This window comes from Seriola lalandi, unplaced genomic scaffold, assembly GCF_002814215.2.
Source record: "Seriola lalandi dorsalis isolate HSWRI2012SDOR001 ecotype SW California unplaced genomic scaffold, Sedor1 jcf7180002054217, whole genome shotgun sequence".
Classification (NCBI taxonomy): Eukaryota; Metazoa; Chordata; class Actinopteri; order Carangiformes; family Carangidae; genus Seriola; species Seriola lalandi.
In genome coordinates this window covers 1-20,926 of record NW_019524770.1, presented here as the reverse complement: position 1 = coordinate 20,926, position 20,926 = coordinate 1, and the positions used below count along the sequence as shown (strand labels likewise).

At 40.6% G+C, this 20,926-nt stretch overlaps 1 protein-coding gene and 1 long non-coding RNA gene across 2 annotated transcripts; one reads left to right on the top strand and one right to left on the bottom strand.

Moving 5' to 3' along the window:
• Positions 1-1,524: 1,524 nt before the first annotated feature.
• On the top strand, positions 1,525-3,983 carry LOC111653478 (uncharacterized). Its single transcript, XR_002760674.2, has 3 exons — positions 1,525-1,765; positions 2,424-2,539; positions 3,080-3,983. It is a non-coding gene; the product is annotated as an uncharacterized LOC111653478 (long non-coding RNA).
• Positions 2,347-20,321, bottom strand: LOC111653477 (E3 ubiquitin-protein ligase RNF19A). Its single transcript, XM_023404095.2, has 7 exons — positions 19,971-20,321; positions 11,048-11,635; positions 9,773-10,263; positions 5,706-5,911; positions 5,299-5,446; positions 3,064-3,226; positions 2,347-2,532 (listed from the first exon to the last, which is right to left on the bottom strand). The coding sequence occupies exons 2-7, from the start codon at positions 11,198-11,200 to the stop codon at positions 2,365-2,367; spliced, it is 1,329 nt and encodes a 442-aa protein (XP_023259863.1). The 5' UTR covers positions 11,201-11,635; positions 19,971-20,321; the 3' UTR covers positions 2,347-2,364.
• Positions 20,322-20,926: the final 605 nt, after the last annotated feature.

Here is a 20,926-nt window from a genome sequence, read left to right as displayed (position 1 = left end):
GTCTATAGAGTCTGTGCCAAACTACTATCATTTAATAACATACAAATGGTTATTAAAAGAGCACTGCTGCGATTTAAAGTTTGGGGGAGGGCCTTGTGAAAGAGATATATAAAAGAAATGGCAAAAATCAAAGCAGCCGAGGCCAAAATATCCTGACCTCTAGTCCTTCGTATGGTTCAGGCTCAGAAAACACTAGAACTATCATTCCCACAATGCAACCCTGATAAATCTTCTCGTCTTTCAACATCCACACCCCAAGTTAGTAACAAAAAGAAAAAAATGCCTAGTATTAAAGTCCAACCCCTGCAAATCCATGTTAAAATGGCAAAGTGCACCTTTAAAGAGTTGTACATTTTCAACGGAAGTCCCTCCTGCTTCACAGTGAGCTGGACTAAAGTACACACCTATTTACAAAGCTTTTCTTGGCATCTTAGCCATCTTAATTATGCAGTTTAATTGTTCCAAATAAAAATGGGAACTACTGGTTCTGCTCCAGGAAATTATATCTTCCTTATGTTCCAAGGAGTGTACCAAGCCAGGGACTCATTTCCTTGCAAGCTTTTAAATCCATTCTAATAGAATTGTACTCAAGCTGATCTTGCTCTGTTCATCCATTTTATGTATTTATTTTTGAAGCATTTTTATCTACTGCATATTTGTTTTTATATCACTTGCTATGTTATCTTATTTCATCTGCGTGAGTCTTGTGAACGTTGATTCATTATAAGTCTGCGCTATATGTTTTGAAACCTCTGTGTTTTTCTATGTGGTGCTGCTCCCTTGGCCAGAATGCCTTTTCCTGGTTATATGTGATTATAATTACTATTATTAAGCTGAGAGGTGGAAAGACATCCCTGCTGTGGACACTTGAAAATTAATAGAGTATTCTTTGTCCTGCTGGTTTTTATTTTGGACAACATAGGCTGTGAACGCATGGCTCTCTAAACTTGATTGCTGAAGCTTCCTTAAATGCACCGGCAAGACAGATTTCTTCACAGTTCGTGCACTGGCAGGACATAATACTCAATTTCTGACATAACAATTGAGGAATAGATAAAGTATTCACAGCAGATGGATCACCTGTCTTTATGCTAAGTCCAAATGAGAATACTGCAGTGCATAGCTACACTGGCAAAGTCAAACTGTGTTTAACAAGTTCAGTTTCACTGTCCTTCGTAACCTTCACACAAGTAGTTTCAACAAACCCCCGAACTCGATGAGCAGCAGCCTGCGTATGGTGTGTGATTATGCAACCTGTGATTGAGATAGGAATTTGGGAACACAAAGCAGAGTGCCAGCCAAACAAAGGGACATCATTAACACAGCGGGAACACTGGGACGCTATTGACTCAGCAACAGGGTGAAACCAGGGCAAGAGGATGAGCCTGCCAACCAAACTGTTCACAGAGAGAGTGTCTGTGTGTATGTTTGGATGTGCGTGAGTCAAAAAGAGAGAGACAACAAGGCAGGGAGCTGTGACTGAAATATGAGAAACAGAAGAGATATGAGAAACGCATACGGCAGAGAGAAAGTGAGGCCAGAGTGAAAAATGAAACAGAAGGGGGCGTAGAGACAGCAGGGAGGGATACGCAGGGGTAGGAGGCGAGGGTGACGAGTACAGTGCGGCTAAATGTTTGTTCGAGTGTGTGTGCCAAGGGAGGGCCCATCAGTGCGCGGTACAGTGATGGTTGTTACACTGCAGAGGGAAGCTGAGAAGCCGATACAGCCTTAAGGATTTCTGTCAGAGCCACGAATGTTACCTACGGTAGGAAGGAGCATGAGTAATCAAAATGCTACTTTGCACTGTGTGTGTGTGTGTGTGTATGTGTGTGTGTGTGCATGTGTGTGTGTGGCAATGAAGTGAAGTTGCATGTTTGCATACAGACACCCTGTTTGTGAGTATTCACATGGCTGTATCAATGACTGTAGGGCTGTAAACTAAAGGTTTGTGCCAAATGAAGCCTGGACTCGTGTTCAAATGAGTATAACTACTGATTTATTAAAGGACCAATCTGACATTTTTGGAAATCTGTGTGTTAATCAGGGAGGTTTAGAGGTGCTGGTAGGTCAGCCATACTTTGCACAAAGCTAAGTTAGCTGGCTTGTGATGGTAGCATTTACATTGTCCTACAGCCTTTACACATCACTATAGATGGGAGTATGCCAGACTCTCCATCGTCTCTATCTTTATTGATTTTTTGATCCACATAAATACTGCCTCAGACACTGGAAAATCTGATAGACCTAGAGCTTAGTATTCAAACGCAAAATATTTTAAATTAGCATATTTATTTATATATATATATATATATTTTAACCTATTCACAACTAAATTTGCAAAAATGAGCTAATTTTACACTTTAATTACATCGAAGTGTGCATGACAGAAGATGGCCATGTTGTCGTTTGCTCCTTACCCACAGTGACAGCTGCTATGACCGGCGACACAAAGACTGACATCATCACCCCACTCGCCACAGTCAAGTAGTGCTTGCTTCCTGAGATACTGTTTTTCTTACAGCGACCATGGACCTGGAAGGTAACAAATAAAATATAAATTAGATACTGGAAATGTAATTTGTTGTTCTTAGTTGTTGTTCTCAGTCTCTGCAACCACTTAGTCCTGTCACTTATTTATGTCCACTAATAAAGACATCCCAGCATGCATGAGGGGAGAGGAAAAGCTGGCTACCACAGCGCTCTAACACAAAGACAGACAAATACGTTCACATCTAATGTCAGTTTAGTTGCAATTTAGTTGCCATTGTTTACAATCCACCTGACCTGCATTATGTGCAAGATAACAAAATTGATTTCAAATCTGTTGATTACATGGAAATAAACAGGATTTGGGATGTACGAATCATTTACACAGAGGTTGGCAAATGTACATGTTTACATTTACATTAAAAAACTGAAATCCTTTTAACGCATTCATTTGTTTACATGAGTATCCTAGAGAGCCAAATGGGAAGATTTTGCACATTTAAGATATACTGCACAATGTGAATCTATTCAAACCAGTAAATTCCTGTGAGACAGTGTTTACTGAGTGTTTTGTACCTTTCGGCCCATGTAGATTGGTATGCCCACAATGATGACAGGAATGGCGATGCCCGCTATAAGGGAGATGACCACCGGTGCTCCGAGCAACATGCCCACCTGCCACAGTACCTTGCGGGTCTGCGACCATGGCTTCTTCCCCCAGAATGTACATCCTGAGGGGCTGAGACACAACGGGGGAGATCACCAAAGAGTTCAAAGTATTACCATGCACAAAGTTCAAGAAAAAAAATGTATCCTATGGATCTCAGTCTTTCTGTTGTTCAGTCTACTACTACTGAATGGTTCCCCGGGACATTTTGCACAGACACATGGTTCCGAGAGGATGAATCCTAATAACTCTGATGATCCCCTGACCTTTTCTTCAGACACCACCACCAGTGTGCCTAAATGTCATGGCTTTAGACTCTTAGTCTTGTTATCGCCTTATTAGCAGAGATTTTTGGTTTTTCCAAACTTCATACTTAGCATATATAGTGTGTACATGGACATAGGCCCACCATCGTCTCCAAAGCTATGACCACAAAAGCATCATCATCATGTGTAGGTCATGACCTCTCACACAACTTCAACCAACTCTGGCACAACCATAAAAACTTCTGAATGATTATTTTTTAAGAAACTAGTGAAATAAATAAGTAGTGACAACAACATGACAACATTAGCGGGTTATCTTATTGCTGTCATTACATCATTTCCCAAATTGAATGATCTCATCTGCATTTATCTTTTTTTTTTCTCCCTGAATTATAGTCATTTGCAACTACAATTCACATACTATTTCCTGTTTTTCTTGCATGCTGCTGTTAGAGAAATGGAAATGCCTGGTTATTTAAGTCTGTTTACAAGGAGTAGATATTCTGTAACCTGATATGACTTTAGGTTCAATAAATGTCGCCTTAGGTGCTACTTTAATCTAGCATCAGCCTTTGATGTTGTGGTGTAATTTTAACTGCCAACACTGACTAATGCTGTTTGGTCTAATCAAGCAGCAAATAACCTGTAGGAACAGCAGTGACAATATAAGGAACACAAATAGCACCTTAGAGCTATGCCTCTTCTCAAAGCATGTGTTTGTGTTACAGCAGCAAATGTCACTTTGGGATTCTAAAAGCCTGAGTGGGGGAATTGCAGTGAGATATTATGGTTTTGCTGTGTGATGGTAAAAGCTTTGCCCTTCTATAGGACGTTCACTGTAATTTATAGTGTGAAAGACAGACCAGGGTGAGGGAAGAGAAAAGGAGGAGGGGGAGGGCCTGGGGGAAAAGGAGGAGAGACAGTGTAAAAAGACAATGCGGCTCATGCAGGCAACAGAACCCAAGGCATGAAAATAATCAATACACGAAAAAAAAAATCATGCATCTCACACACCTTTCATACACTATGGTTCTGAAATGGCCTTGGCCAGTGGAAAGATTTACTTATCTTCTTTTAGCTAGTCTTGTATCTTGAGTTACATATTCTGCCGCATTGGAAATATGGAGGCAGGCAGAGCTGATGCATTGATGACAAGTCAGCAGTGACTCCCCTCCCGGACTGGAAAAGTCAATGGAGGCTAAGAGGAACAGTTTAAAGCAGCGCAGCCTCTAAACAATGACATACAGTATGCTGACTTGCTGACTTGACCAGTTTTTATTTCCGACTGGGTATTGCTTAATAACCTACAGATGGAGTAGTGGTGCGAACCCAGGTATAATAATAATTCTAGTGAATCTAGTTATGAGGTTTTAGTCCTTAATAATGAATTGAAGTATCTCACAAATGCCAAAGTTAGACTTGTGCCATCAAGCATTTTTTCACCTCATGCTGTTGTGAGACTAGGATCGAATTCTGCTGACCTGTCTTTCTCTGTCTGTGTTTCCGTGCAGCACTTTCACAGTGTAGGTCTCCAAAAAACCAAGATAGTTCACTGTAAGGCAGCAGCTAATGATGAATTACATTAGCAGTTACTGTGTCACTTTCTTTTTGATTAATCATTTGGTCTAAAAAAGTGAAAAAATTCAAGGTGGACAAAACATAAATAAACATAAATACACTGTGTTAATAATTAGATGAATAGATGATTAGATGATAACTTAAATGATGTAATGATTACTAAATCTGTTGTTAAATGTTTAGTTGACTAATCATTTCATTGCCTTTTCTCAAAGTTCCCAAAATGACATCTTCTAAATTGGATGTGGGCATTTGGTTGTGCATGTTAATGTGATCATGAGCTGACTGTGAACACGACACCTGAGGTAGTGCACGTCGGTGATCTCCTGCATACACAGCCAACAGAACTGACAGGCACACACAGTGCAGTTCATACGGTTACAGCTGCCATCATTGGTCTTCATGATGTAGGCACCACAGCGAGGACACGCTTTGATCTCCTCCGCGTCTACAGCAACAGAGTGAACACAGAATAATGGGTTGACCACACATTCTGCAATATTTATTTATTCACTTAAAGGAAAAGCTCAACATTTTTGGGGAAAAATAACTTTTAGGGGGAAAGAAGCGACTTCATGGAGTCTCCACTGGTTGCCTGGGAAAAGCTAGCGCCAAGAAATGTCAGCAGAGTCGAGCCAGCTGCGTCCCTTGTTGAAAAACATATTAGACAGTGCAACAAAAGGTAAAACGGGAGCTGCCCGTCCTACCTCCTCCAGGTTCTTCATTGAAGACGTACAGCGTGGAGGCATCGTTGCCGCCTGAGGTGTGGCGGGCCCGCTGACGCCGGGCCTGGTCACACGTCTGGTTGGGGTGCCACAGCTGCCGACAGTGGTAGCAGAACTCCGTGTCGCATCCCTCACGGCCACAGCTCAGCTTGGGACACTCGGCACAGCCGTAAGCTATCACTGCATAGCTGAGGAGAGAGAGAAACTGGTTCATATGATAACTGATCATCATGGAGTGCTTTAGTCCAGGTTCCATCCCTACTCACTATTCCACCCTGTTGCCGCACCATGTTCAAGATGGGTCACGGCGACTGCAGTTTCATTTGAATACCATCGATTTGGTTGTCTGACTGGAATAAATATGAAAAAAATTAGAAAACATAATGATTGTCAAATCTCTTGCTCTCCTTGCATTGTTTTGCTGTTTAGCCTGGTGAAGCACACTGAATTGTTCATTGTTGTCTTGGCTCACCAACAGCACATTTGTTGACTCAGTGAGAGATACAACTATCTGTGGGACTGGTTTCCAGAGTTCAACACCTGAACCAGGAATAATTCCACCCTCAGATCTTGAGCACATTTGCGATTATGATGATAACAAAGAGGTTGGTTCCTGTGGACCTAATCTCACTTCTCAGAGGGGATATCAACATTTTTAATATTCATAAGATCATGTGATTAGTGATCAAATACAAATTGAAGTAACCGTGAGTGAGTCACGGGCCTCTAGGATCCAAACAGCACTGCTCTGCTGTGAAGTATTTAAAAAGCTCCACCAGGGTTTTTTCCTTTGGCAACGCCAGCCTCATGTGGTTTTCAGGTTTATGTGAGAGGATGATGGCTCAGGCAGGATGAAGGCCACACACATACACACACACACACACACACACACACACACACACACACATAGGCTATATACAGGGATAATTAGACTGCTGCCTGGAATCCACTTTGGTGTCAGACTAGATTTGAACTGTCTCTGATTCTCAAGTCAAACACTTGTTCATGCATAAAAACATTTCCAGGTATCAGTGAATATCTTTATCAAAGAAACCAGCAATAATTGGCATCCAACAAAGATGTTTAAAGAAGTTCTGACAGCACAACACTGGCAATGTCACAGGCGGCTGACACCATTCAAACCGAATTTCACTTGACGGGCAGCGCTGCACTTTTATTTCTTGCCTCTGACAATATAGATTATAGATAGATCAAAGTTTTAGCAAAGCCTTTTGCAAAATACATGCTTATATATAAATATATTCTTAAAGATCCCTTCCAGACATGTTTTAAAAAATCTAAAACACTCTTGCTTTGAATAATAATTTGTCTGATATGGGTTATATATATATATATATATATATATATATATATACAGAAATAGATTTCATTCTGAGAATTTTTAACTAGGTAATTAAACTTTTTTTGAATATATATATATATATATATATACATATACATATATATAAAAGTTTAATTACCTAGTTAAAAATTCTCAGAATTAAATCTATTTCTGTTTCTTCCTCATTGAAAAGTCTATAAATATGCAAAATGTTTAGGTTTCAAAAGTTTATTGACTGGACAGAAGATGACTCCTACTTTATGTTTTATGTCTAAATTATGTTTTATGATTACACGCCCTAAATTCAGATTTAAGATGAGCACAGAGGAACTCTCAACTTTCAGCAGATGAATGTGAAAACAACCTTTAATGTCAAACTCTGCTGCACATACATCGTTCTGCACATCGGTGAAGCAAAAATAAGCAAAACTTTTCTTTTTTTTTGAGGGGGACTTTAAAGGTACCCTGTAGAGTTTTTAACCACTTGTTGCACTATGCAGCAAGTGCTTTCATGAGCGGATGCCTGTTTTGTCTATATCTCGTGCACGGGGAAGCACATGCATGCGCACGAGTCCGTGCTGACACGACACACATTCTTGGCAGTGGTTTCAGGCTATTCCACTGATTGACAGTTGGTGGTGGTAATGCCCCGAGAAACAGGCAGCAGCAGCAGCACCATAGAAAAAAGGCTGTGAGGAGGGAGAGTATTAGCCAATGTAAACAGAGATGTAAACAAAGCAAGTCTGAAAGTATCTTTAAAAATCAGCTGTTTTACGAGGAGGAAAATTACTTCAACATGTTTGCTGGGCATCAAGGATACCCACAATGCATTTTGATAGGAAACAAAGATGTAAACATACTTTGATTTGTTTACAAGAAAAAATCCCACAGGGATCATGGATCCAGTAGGTATCTCAAAATGTAAAGGGTTTGACAGAAGTCCAAATTAAAATGTTCTATGTTTTTATTCAGATCAATCTAATTAGCAGGCTATGCAGTTAACATCATTTTTGACAAGGGCTGTCATATTGTGGCAATGGATTAAAAACATGAAAAATGTGCTCACATAGATCCAAATGCACAGAGACAGACACAGTGTAAAACACACATTTTGCCACACTTTCCCTAAACCAAGATAATCTCCAGCTAAGCTTCTGTCACTAAGACCTCGAGGAATGTCTGTATGTCGGGAACATGGGAATACACAAACCATAACTGTGAATGAATACTTTACATAAACACTTCAAAAGCTCTGCTCTGTGGGAACTATTAGTCATTTCAAATTTTAAATACAACTACAGTAACCTCAACTCCCCCTTTTTTTTTCTTTTTTTTTTTTTTCAAATATGTCAAACTAAAAATTCAGGGGTCTTTTGTAGATATTTTGGAAATCCGAACTCGTTTCTCTGTGTTATATTTAATTCACCACAGCATCAGACGGATTGGCGTATTGATTTCTGCTCCACTCATTCATCACGACCGGCCTATGAGCACTGACAGTTGGGGAGACAGACAGTCTACCACTGAGTCCTGGACCCTGGTGCATACGTGCTTTTGACCACAAATACCCACCGAACACACACACACACACACACACACACACACACACACACGCATTATGATTTCCCATCAGCAGCCCTATCCTGTTACCCACCCATGAACATTAAGGTGATACAGTGATGGATCGGTGTCTGTGAATGTTGTAAACAACAGCAGAAAAGAAGCGAGTTAACTCAGAACATGTCTTGTGGTTGCATTGCATTGTGGTCTATTGGATTGAAGCTGCTGTCAATGGAAAAAAAAAAAAACTATATATCTCTGACTCCTCCACAGTGGATTTTTCCCTGTATGATTTATGATAATGTCTTAGATCGATTCTGCAATGAAATCACAGTGTAGCTGTGCTTAAAACATTTCGGCCAATTATCCTCAGGGAAAAAGAAACACACCAAGAAACGCCAGTCACATCACAAGTGATTAATTTGTAAGTGTTATTGTAATAAACTAATTAAAGAAGAATTATTTTTAACTCCCAGTGTAACATGTATTTGGTGTTACCAGATGTAGTCCCACATTTGGACACAGTAGGTAGATTCTTGAAAAGGTGTAGTTACAAAGGGAAAGAAGTTTACTGCATCCTTCACAACCTGCTTGCTCTGTTCCAGGATCTGTATAAATATATTGCAGGCATGAAAATTTTACCAGCCTCGGGATGCATGTAAAACTCAAACTGAGCTTTCACTTGCTGTCAGTTCAGCTTTTTAAAGTGCAATCAATCATTCTGACACTGAAAAACTGTTCACAGTTGCGTTTCATAACACAAAGCTTGCGGTGGGATGACAGGGTTTGACAAGAGCTGTCATATTGTAGCGATAGATTAGGCCTAATTGTTTTGCACGGTAATTACAGTACGGTGAACAGCTACTTCGTGACTCAAGATGTCCATAAAGATACATTTTCTACAAGTTCAGAGGCCATTATTCCTTACTTTCTATGCCTTATCTTCTTCCCAATTAAATTACCTTCTCTCTATGCTCTCAGTTAATTAGTTATTTACTTTTTATTATTATCAATGAATTTGAAATTAAATCTTTTCTAGTGTAAATACACTATGTTCAAAATTAGCTCTAACCCTAACCCTAAGAAAAAATAGCTGATTTGCTCCTATAATCTAAATGCATGGTGGCGGTATAAGCTTGATTCTCACCTGCAGTCAGGCGCAGGGCACCAGCGTGTATCTGGATCAGCAGCTAGAAAACGCCTCAACTGGTACTCCTCAAACCGCTCCAGCAGCGCCCGGTCATCTAGGATGGCACGGACATCCAGTGGCGCCAGTGTCTCAGGGCACTGCGGGCATGCGATGCCCACCCGGCTCTCCGATATCTCGATGCGCAGGTACTGGCGGAGACAGTCGGAGCATGCCCGGTGGGAACAGGAGGTGAGTCGTGGGAAGTGGCAACGCGGTTGACTGAGCAGGCACAGTGGGCACTCCTCCAGGTGTTCGTCCAATAGCTGCTCCTGGCTGGAGGAGGAGAGGGACAGGACACCAGTGGAGCCGCTGCTGACCCCGCCCACGCATTCGGCTGTGGCGGCACCATCCTCTCCCGCCTCAGCAGCTGCCGGTGGACCTCCTCCTTCTCCTCTTTCTGCTCCAGAAACTCTTGATTCTCCAGCCTCTTCTGCTGCGAGGCTGAGGTCCTATGAACAATTACAGAGCTGCTGATTTACCAAATCCTAAGGGTCACAGGGTGAGAGACAGCAACTTGTGAGAACATTCTGCTGTTGTTCTCAAAAAAATGTTTTATTTTGAAAGTCATAAATAAAAACAAATGGACCGTCCTCACCTTTCTACTGAAAAGCAGCTTAGGTGAGTGTGTATGACGTGTAGGTGGCTACTTGTTCTCTTTGGTCACTTGGTTTCTTGGCAACATAATTTCTAGAAATTACCAATTAATTAAATAAACACTCTAATGGATTTGGGCTATAACAGTATGGGAGAGGGAGGAAGCAAGCAGAAGGTAATACATCCAAAGTTAATGATTTGCAGCCTCTCTGCAGCTTCTTCTGTCTTACACAACAATTTGAGAGACAATGAGATTCAGTCACTTTAAACATCTGACATCTAAAATTATAAATAATTACCTCTAAAACTTATATGAACAAAAGTGAGTAAATATCTGACGGTAGATATGGAGTAATAAGCACTAATAATAATAATAATAGTGCAGAAAGATGCAATAATGTAAAATATATATAGCCTATATATATATATATATATATATATACATGCAACACGTCAGTAAATTTCCATCCAAATACAAATTTCAGTGTCAGTGTGTTTGCAAACACAATAAACTCCATATAAGCTTGTTAATGGGCGTTTTAAAACTAAAGCTCAACACATAAAAACCAAGATCAAACATTCACAAGTATTTGATTTGACTTTGACCAGCATTAGCAGTATCGGGAGAAACATCCTCACCTGTTCTGGATGCTCGCTGGGGGTCAGGGTGATGGCCACCTCCTCTTTGGGCCAGGCTTCCACAGGCCTCTCGGGCCTCGGCTCCGATTTGGGTTTTCTGCTGAAGAAGTTTAGGAAGCTCAGCGGCCCCGTCTGCTGCTTGGGCCTCTTCATCGTCTGGGACTAGAGCAGGAGCAGCAGCTGAGGAGGGCAGGCCAACGACCATGAGCAGGATGCAACTGTGTGTGTGTGTGTGTGTGTGTGTGTGTGTGTGTGTGTGTGTGTGTGTGTGTGTGTGTGGGTGGGTGAGCACAGCGAGCTCTCACGGCTCAGAGCCTTGGAGCTGGGCGGCTGCTCTGCTGTACGCGGGAGGAAGAGCGGGAGAGACGGAGGGGGAGACGACGGGGAGGAGGTAATCCCTGCCTGAGGGGAACATCACTAATTTGGAGCCTTTCCGTGGTCTGGTCATGTGGTTTACTTTGTCTTTTCAGTCCTCGTTCTCCTCCTCCACCTCCACTGACGTTCCCTCGGTCTGAGCTAGTCCTGAAGGGGCTGAACTCCTGAATTCTCCTTCATCCTTTCAGGCCTCCTCTTCGCTGATAGCAGTCACTGGAAACAAAAACACAATCATGACAGTGAATTAGAAATATATGTACTGTGCTCTCTGAAGGCATGTTGTCATTTTCTCATACAATGTTTTGTTCAAAGAAATCCCTACATGAAAAGACTGGGCGATAATTCAGTATAATATTAATTAACTTTCAATGGAGCTGCATCAAGAAGATTTAATTACATTGTGTTACAGTTGCACAAAATGTTGTTGTGCAAATGAATCCAAGCAATATGTAATTAAAAACCAACAAAATGATTACTGAAAGTTTTTTTTTTTTTTTTTACACATTTAAAGCTTTGTCTAATGTAGTGCATTATAGTGGAACAAAATTCATCATATTTTATATGTAATTATACATATATTTTCTATATTGTGATATACATTGAGATCTCTATATGTGGAAAATTGGATATTAATTTAGTACTGTGATATCGATCTAAACCAATGGCCCCTAACCAAAATGGGTCACCAGATAAATGTGAGGTGTCAGAAGAGAATATACAGGAGAGGAAAGCAAGAAAAATGATATATTTATTATTTAAACTAAATTTACGGTGAATCTCATGTATTACTGGATAAACGTTCCTCTTCTGATGCAAGTAGAACAAGGAAAAATATTCACTTTTTGGTTTGGTCACAACCAGGAAATATGTAATGGCTTCGTAAGGGGGTCGCAAACCAAAAATGTTTTATTATGATAATTAAAAGAAAAACAGAGAGAGAGAGAGAGAGAGAGAAAGAAAAATAAGAAAAAAATAGTTTTTTTCATCTAGTCTTATTTTCCTGACTTTGCTCAAATCTTTGCTCTTTTCTTGTGAATCTCTGTGCAATTTAAATATCACAATCACTAGAAAAAAAATCACTATTCGGTTGAACAGATATCAACCGTGAGTAGACATTTCTTCATTTTAAGGGATCACAGGCCAAAAAGGTTGGGAACTAATGCTCTAACCCATGTTGTCCAGCCCGACATTAATGTCATATCCACAATTTACCATATAATTAGCCTGATCTTGCTTTAATTCATATCTGCAGTCATGTTCTCTTTTGAACTTTGATTCTCTTTTGAACCTTTTTTTTATTTCATGTAGAGAAACCTCTCTGTGAACCCCATGTACATGAATATAAATGTTTTCTATGAACTTTCTTTCCCCTCTGGCTGTAAATTCAGAGCCACATTATATAGAACAACAACAGCAAACAGGACTTTCACACAAACACAGATACTGTAGCTCAATCTGCCCTATGATGTTTAATTTGTGATATCTTCATCGTTAGCAGCCATATTCATATTTAATCACTGCAAATCTGCTCCACATAAATAAAAGATATATTGTGTATTAAACAGCGCATTCAGTCTCTTCTAGGGTTTTGTTGGTAAAGAGGCTTGAGACCTGACCAGGCCTGACGCCAAGTCATATTTACTCGAAACAGAAGCAGACCAGGACCTCATTTTGAAATTTGACCTTTTGAATAATGTCACAAAAATAGCAATTCGTGAGACAAGCTGCTACACCATTTCACTCCTAGACAAAGTCATTTATATGAAATAAAATCTGGAGGTTTGGATCTCTGCACCCCCGGCCACCCCTTCGTACAGCCTCGGACATGAGCAATAAGGTCACAGCGTCATGCGACACAAAGAGCAGATGGATGAGAGCGCTGTGACTGGTTTGACAGAGAGAATCGGGGGAGATGGAGGGTGCGGGTGAGGAAGAGGAGAGGCGATGATAGACAGCACAGACAACTCATTCTGTCTCCATTAGGCAGCAGCAAGCTTTCGTAATCAGGCCCAGAGAGCAAAGAGAGCATGAGGTGATGAGGTCATATAAACCCCAGACCAATTAAAATGGCTCTCTCCATATCGACACTACGTCAAATCAGACCATGGAGTTCGACATGAAATATGATTTGATTATATATTATCATCTATTTAAAGATCTGAAACAGTTCTCTAATTGTGTAATTGCAGAAAAAAAGTTCAATCTGTGATCTCAAAAAGTAATGCACTTTTTATAGGAAACCAGCCAGAGGCAGGCTATAACTACAAGAGCTACTATCATTCTTTAAACAGAGATGCACAAAGAACCTGGATTTATGTAACACTGCAGTGCCTAACCTGCCTTCTTGCACAGAGACTGAGAGTTAGAGTTGTATTTATATTCCAGTCATATGGATATGTTCAACTCGACATGAATAGCAGTCTCTCCCTGCAGCAGCACATCACTGAATATGGTCATTTTAAGAGTAAAGAGAAGACATTCCTGCGCTTTGAGAAGTTGGCACCATAAACCAATGATTAGATGATGCACGTTTTTTTTTTTTCCTCCTTCGCTGTATCTCTGCTGGAAATTCTACATCGCAGTAGTTTGCCACTGACAACAATATGGGTGCAGAAGTGCGACGGCTGTTTTATGAAGGGATTATCTGTTAAAACTGCCTTGACATTCGTGTAAGAAAAGATCCTCTTTGAACAGATCTTCTTGGAAATCTTAAAAAAAAAAAAAAGCCAAATATTTAAATAAGTTAATAGAAGAGACATTACATACAATAAACAAGTTAAAAGAATTAATTTAATAGCTTGTCCACACAACTTCTAAAAAAACGAGTTTAATATGAACTGGCTAGATGACCGCTGTTTGGGAACATGTTTGAACAACTTTACTGCCTCACAACCCAACACAGGATACTGTGACAAAGTCTGAGCTACAGCAGGCCCCACAACTCCCACTTCAAAAGTTGGGGTCACAAGTTGCAGTTTTCAGCCTTTGATGTTGTCTTTCCATTTAAGTTTGACCACTACACAGCCATCGGTCACAATCTTTTTGGGTTCAGTTGTATTTGTTCACAGATCCACCGACAACTCTTTAGTTTTCTCAACATGTAGTAAGTGAAAACTGCTGTCCAGATCTCTCATGGAAAACTGTTTGCGGACAATAAAAAAAAAACAGAAAGCAAGGAATGCATTCTGTTGAATAAAGTCATCTGTAATAAAAAAAAAAGAAAGAAAGATCACCACAGCAACAATTTGAAAGGGTTTCCCTTCCTTTTCAAAGTCTTCCACTACATTTCTTTCACCAGATGCAGCTTTTCTTCGTTTTCTACAGTTAGTAGCTTACAGTGATAAATTCTTTATCTAAGCTGTACATCCACTTGAATTTTCCCAACATCCGTATTCCATGGCAACATACTTTCTAAGCCCAAACACAGGAACCAAAGCACCGACCTCTGTGCTGTTTATTTATAGCAATAAATCCAACGTATGAAGACATCAAAAGCACATAACCCACTCAAGAGTTCAATTCACACGCCACGAACATACTGTCTCTGTAGTGTATATCTACATCTACACACTCCATATACACGCCTCAAGCACACACAGGCACCCTGACATGTGCACAAACAGACGCACACACGGACACACGGACAGACACACGGAATTGAGTGTTCTTAAAATACAGCTCAGTGGGCTTCAGCCAGGGCTTATCGCTCGACACTAAAGACGGATAGCCAAGTAATTACGACAACACAGTTCGCTGCCTAGCGACTCAGATAAATTCCCACTGTGAGGGAACGAAGTTTTTCATCAGAAAGTTCAGAATTAAAAGGCTTCCTCTTCCCAATCCTCACTTTTCGTACACAGCAGAGCAGAGATAAAGCCGTTGGTGTGAAATCAGATCGTACAGAACATTATAACATCTCAAAGTTTACATGATAAAATGACAGTCAGTAACCCAACACAATAATGGTATATGTTAATAATGGTAATAATAAATAATGAGGGATTTTTTCCTGAGTTGTTGAAATACAAATTTTGGTGTTTTACTAGTGCCACGATTATTTTTACTCAAATCGGACTGAATCAATTTTTATAGAAATAAAAGACTATACTCTACATAACATTATACAGCCATTGCATTTCTCTGCTAAATTTGCTGTGTTTTGGCACGGGCTCTGGTCCGTACTTAACTTGCAGATTTGACTCGGATTTAGGGGCTCAGACTGGGGTCAGTTTGGGCTGAAAATCAGCTCCGTTTAGCTACTAAACTACTCAGACTAGTTTTGGATCAGTTGTGGCCCCCAGAATCAGCCAAAGTATTCTGGCAGGTCAGCTTGAGACTGCAAACTAAGTGCACTGAAGTAAGTTCAACGCTGGGCCGAACATTTTTAACTACCTAGGTAGACTTACAAGTTTTTCCTCAACTTCTGACTAAAGCTTCCATTTATCACAAATCATGTACCTTCTCTTCCAGTTGTCCTGTTCACAGTCTGAGCAGAGCATCCTTACATTGTTATAGATCGTCATCATCATCATAATCTGGAATCATATCGTTCCATCAAAAACTCCAGAAACAAAGACCACTGACTTACACACACCCACACACAAAAACACACGCACACACCTGAACAGACAGGAACCAACGTTATTATGCACATACACATTTGAATTATGGGACTGCGGAGACGGAAATGGCAGAAGAAGCTTCTGGAGGAGTAGATAATGTTTTGTCTTCTACAACCAGAGGCTATAATAGAAACACACAGGACATTTCGGTTTACGCTGAAACTTCTGTTTATAGTCACAGGCAAAACTTGGAGCAAAAAAACAGACGCTCGCGGGACATCAAGAGCCAAACACATTTAGTGGGAGCATTTGTTTCAACCTCTTTAACCTCACTGACCCATCGAAAGGTCAGTCGTCACAAAGACACGTTTGCTTCCTGGTTTTGCTTCATTGAAGTGTTGTAACAAGCAGATGAACCTCACATATGCGATGTTATCACACTTACCGTATATACGACCCTCGATTTTAAGGAAAAACTGGGGTTAAACTCGCTTAAAAAGTTGCAAGCAAAAAAAATAAAAAATAGAACACAGTGCAACTACAATGAGATAAAGTGCTACCAGTGTCATTCAAACACACATGTCCAAAAACATTGTGGTGTCAATCTCTGGTTACTGATCTCAAACCCAAGAATGCTGTGTCACAACAAGCATCCAGGCTCATAGATATACTAATATTGAGACATACCCTTATATCTAAGGTATAGAAATTGAACTTATTTAGTTAAGTTAACCGTATGACCTCTCTCTAAATATACTGTATGCAATGACGAGACAGTGGGGAGCAAGAGAAAAATGTCCTGTCCTCTTTAATGTCCCTCTGAAAGCTCAAGGGAAGACAGTTAACAACAGGAGGCACGGACGCAGATGCTGCTCGGAAAGAGAGAGAGCACATCTCCAGTTTACAGCTTAATGGTCTTCTTTTCTCTTGAATGACGATGTTGATGTGTGCGTGTGTGTGTGCGTGTGTGTGTACAGTATAAAATGCTCCTGAGGCCAAAGACACACTTAAAGATTTGACCTGCCTTCTTTACACTACAGGACTCTGGCGCTCCTTTGATGTTTCACTCTCTCTGCCACAGAGAATGAACAATCCGATAAAACAGCCTTTAACGAGAATTCAAATTCTTAAGGCGTCTTTTAGGGATTACAGAGAATTTAAGGACAAACACAAAATATGTCCTAGAACTTTCTTTCTGTGCCAGAGAGCAAATAAAATCACCCTCCATTCAGGCAGAAATTCTAACCTAAATCTCATATTTGATGACTGGGAATAACTGTGATCAAACTGTAACTATACATCAATCGTGCGTCATATTTATACAGCAGTGCGTGAGCAAAACGTGCTGTTATGTGTTTGGGAAACACCTAGTCCTTCTGGGAGTTGAGTAGCCACACCACTAGAGAGGGTAAAAATCAATCATGTTGAACTGGGTCCCACAGGAGAATGAAACTTTCAGAAGAAAAATAACCCGCTTTATTCCTGGAAGAGAAATCCTCTGTGGAGCAGCCCTGCAGTTCTCCAGCAGGGGGTATAATTTACAGCAGACGTAGGTCATATAAAACAGCTCAGCTCAGCTCATTTCTTCTTAACTTGCCCACTGAATTTATGATACGATATCAATTTATATAGGCTGTAGACTAGCTATCATTATCAAGTCTATCGCTCACAGTGTAATATGTGAAGTTACAATAAATCATGAATCATGAGAGCAGGAGGTGGATATTCACTGTCAAACTCAGGATGACTGTAACAAGATGGCTGTGTGACCTTGTGACCTGCTCAACCGCCTCACAACTGTGGCACTCTTTCCACGTGCTGTCAGCTACAACAGCGCACAAAAACAAAAGCTTCAGCCTCAAACGTAAGTCTTAATTTACAACAGCAAACCCTTGATTTTTTTTTTATTTATTTCAAACAGAGTAAAGAAAACCGACCTCTTGGCCGACAGCGTCGCAGGACATCAATGTACAAAGGCTTTGGCTGGAGCCTTGTTTGTTTTTACCTCCTGACATGATTCAGCATATGCTCAATCGCACCAATTTCAATCTGCCAACAAAAGCAGCACACACTCAGGCACGTTTCCACAGAAACACAGAAGTAGCACAGGTAAAAAATAAGGGTCTGTTTATTTTGTCATTAGCAAGTTGTATAAAAACTCATCTTAGGCTTTGAAACTTTTAAAATTTAGTGTTACAAATTGAGGATGCAGAGTTAAGACATGGGCATTTACCAGGCAGGGAATGTCAAAAAATTGAAATTATGCTACTGGTTGCATGATGGGAAATGTAGGATCCCGTGTTTCTGCAGCATGACCCATACTTGCAACTGAATGTCAGGGTATCTTGGGCTCTGCTGCCCCAATTTTGATGATTATTTTGTTGATCTGATTCTTGTGAGTCCCACAATTTCATGGAAGTGCAATACTAAATTACTGGATCCCATTTAGGATACTCATCTCGGCATCTTTATTATTTGCAGGTAGCTACTGAAAATAATAAAGCAGCTCATTCTGTTTGTTGCCTCCAGATGTGTATTATCATTAATTTGCCTACAGGTGAAGATAATACTTAAGGCAGAGAGAGACGCAACTGGTTAAAACACATCAAATTTGAGGGAGTGACACTTGACCTGTACAGCTGGTCATCTTCGTGTCACGAGAATGTGAGATTAATCTGACTTAATCTGACCTGTTTACACTGGAAACATAAAGGAGATGCAGAAGAGCTGTCGTGACGTTCAGGTTATCAAATCAAACTTTCATTGCATTTCTCAAACCTGGACAATAATAAGTAGCTGATCCCGTGCATGTCTGCAGCACAGTCTTAACTGTTTGAAGGCATAGCCTCTCTGACTCCACAAATGGCTGCATGTAGGTTAGAGCCTATGGAATAGCACTCCTCTTAATGACAGATGAAAATATCAATGGCAGATGGGATTATTACACAACTAGCATCTGCCCCAAAGCAGTTTCTCCTTCTTTGAAATGCCAAACAGGGAAGAGACTATTGCCATGAATTGTTTTTTTTGGGGGGGGGTTTGTCCCTCTAGATTCTTTCTTTAATCACCACCATATTATCTCAGTTTGGAGGCGTTTTTTCAAGGATGACACTTGTTAACAAGCTGTTGCTATGGATAAAAAAATAATAAATAAATAAAAAAGACGGCCAGTTTTCAGTCCGATGTTGAGTTCATCCTCTGTGGAGGGAAACCCGATGATACACCCTATTAAAGAAATATCTGTTGACTGGACACAAGCCCACATCAGCAATGCGGGTTTCAGAGGCATGAGAGTGACCTCAGCCTGCCCACACACACTGTGTCCTCCGCGGCATCCCTGACCAAAATATTCTGCTTCTGTACCATGTGGTGCTCAGCACTGAGTCTTACTGACCTCTAGCAGCCCGTAGCCTACTTTATAATATTGAATAACGTCTATATAAGGGATTAGATTTGATATATTATGTTACTGTAACCTATAATGGTGTGGAATTTCACAGCAGCGCTACAAGTCTTCTTAGTCTATTATAACTTACTAATCCATATATTTCTTTTAACTCTACATCTTAAATGAAACAAATGTTATTCCACCAAATCCTCCAATAAACCATATAGGGAGACAGGCCTATAGTGTATATGCTATATATTGTGGATGCAAGTGTAAATTAAAGGTGTTAAATAAAAGCGAACAAAATCAAAGGCGGCCATACATAACCTCTACACTTATTTAGAGAAAATATTTACACACTTTCACTCATCCATTTTAATCATTTCAAGGGAGGTCTGTTCGGGGCATCAGTATGCTATTGCAGGGAGTGGCATGTTTAATAGGCTACGTATTCGCATTCACCTCCACCTACATGTACCTATCCCTCATGGACAGGAGGAATAACAACAACAAAGGCGTCTAAATGCGCATTTTGAAAGTCTGCACAGGCAAGCAGATAAATCACACAATAATTTCTATTACGTAAACGGTATCTTACCTCTCTGCACGGCGCCTTCTCTTTGCAGCGTAGAATCAACAACTGGCTCCTCCCCTTGAGGACCAAACAGTAGCACAGAAATCTCCCCGTCTCCTCCTCCTCCTCCTCCTCCTCCTCACTGCTGCGCTGAAAACATAAATGACCGGCAAACGCTGCAGAGAGGGTGGCTATGATGACAAAGTCCAGTCCGGTGCAGGAGAGAACCGAGGAGAGGAGATCCGCGGTGAGGAGCGGAGAGCCTTCCCCCGGTACAGCAGCAGACTGGTGGCTTTGCTGCGCGGCGGCGGCGGCGGCGGCGTGAGGGGAGGCACACTGCAGTGACATGAACCAATGGGATGACGCAGAATCCCAGGATCTCCTATTCATAAATGCCCAGTCCCTTAAAACACAGTGGTTGTCACATTGTTTTCACTGCCAAATATACACAAACGACATCTGCTTTCTGTTTTGTCCCAAGACAAAATATAAACTGGATTTTTGTTGATCAATACTGAAGGTACATCCTACAGGCCCAGTGCTCACAAGAGGGAAAGATGAATGTGGTTCTCTCTGTTCTGTTACTATCTCATGAGATCAGTAGCTAAAGTAAAAAGGCAGCCATTCCACAGGGATCTCCTGCAACATCTTCCGAGACTTATGGGACTCACAGTTAAACAAACGCTGCACTGTTTCTTTTGGCGTAAACAACACAGACACATACAACATACGTTAAAGGTGTGTGGAATTTCTCAGGAGGACAACCTATATATTTTTCTAAGTGTAATGGCATTTTATGATGTTGTCCCTACCTAACAATACTATTATCTAGAGGCAAACAGAGTGCTTGCATTCGTGAATTCGGTTGTCACGATTTTTTCTTATCTTGTAAAACGCAGATAATGAGATACAATGTCTCAAGAAACTTTTTCATTTTCCATGCAGAGAAACTATTTAACTACATTTGTGGCTTTTTTTTT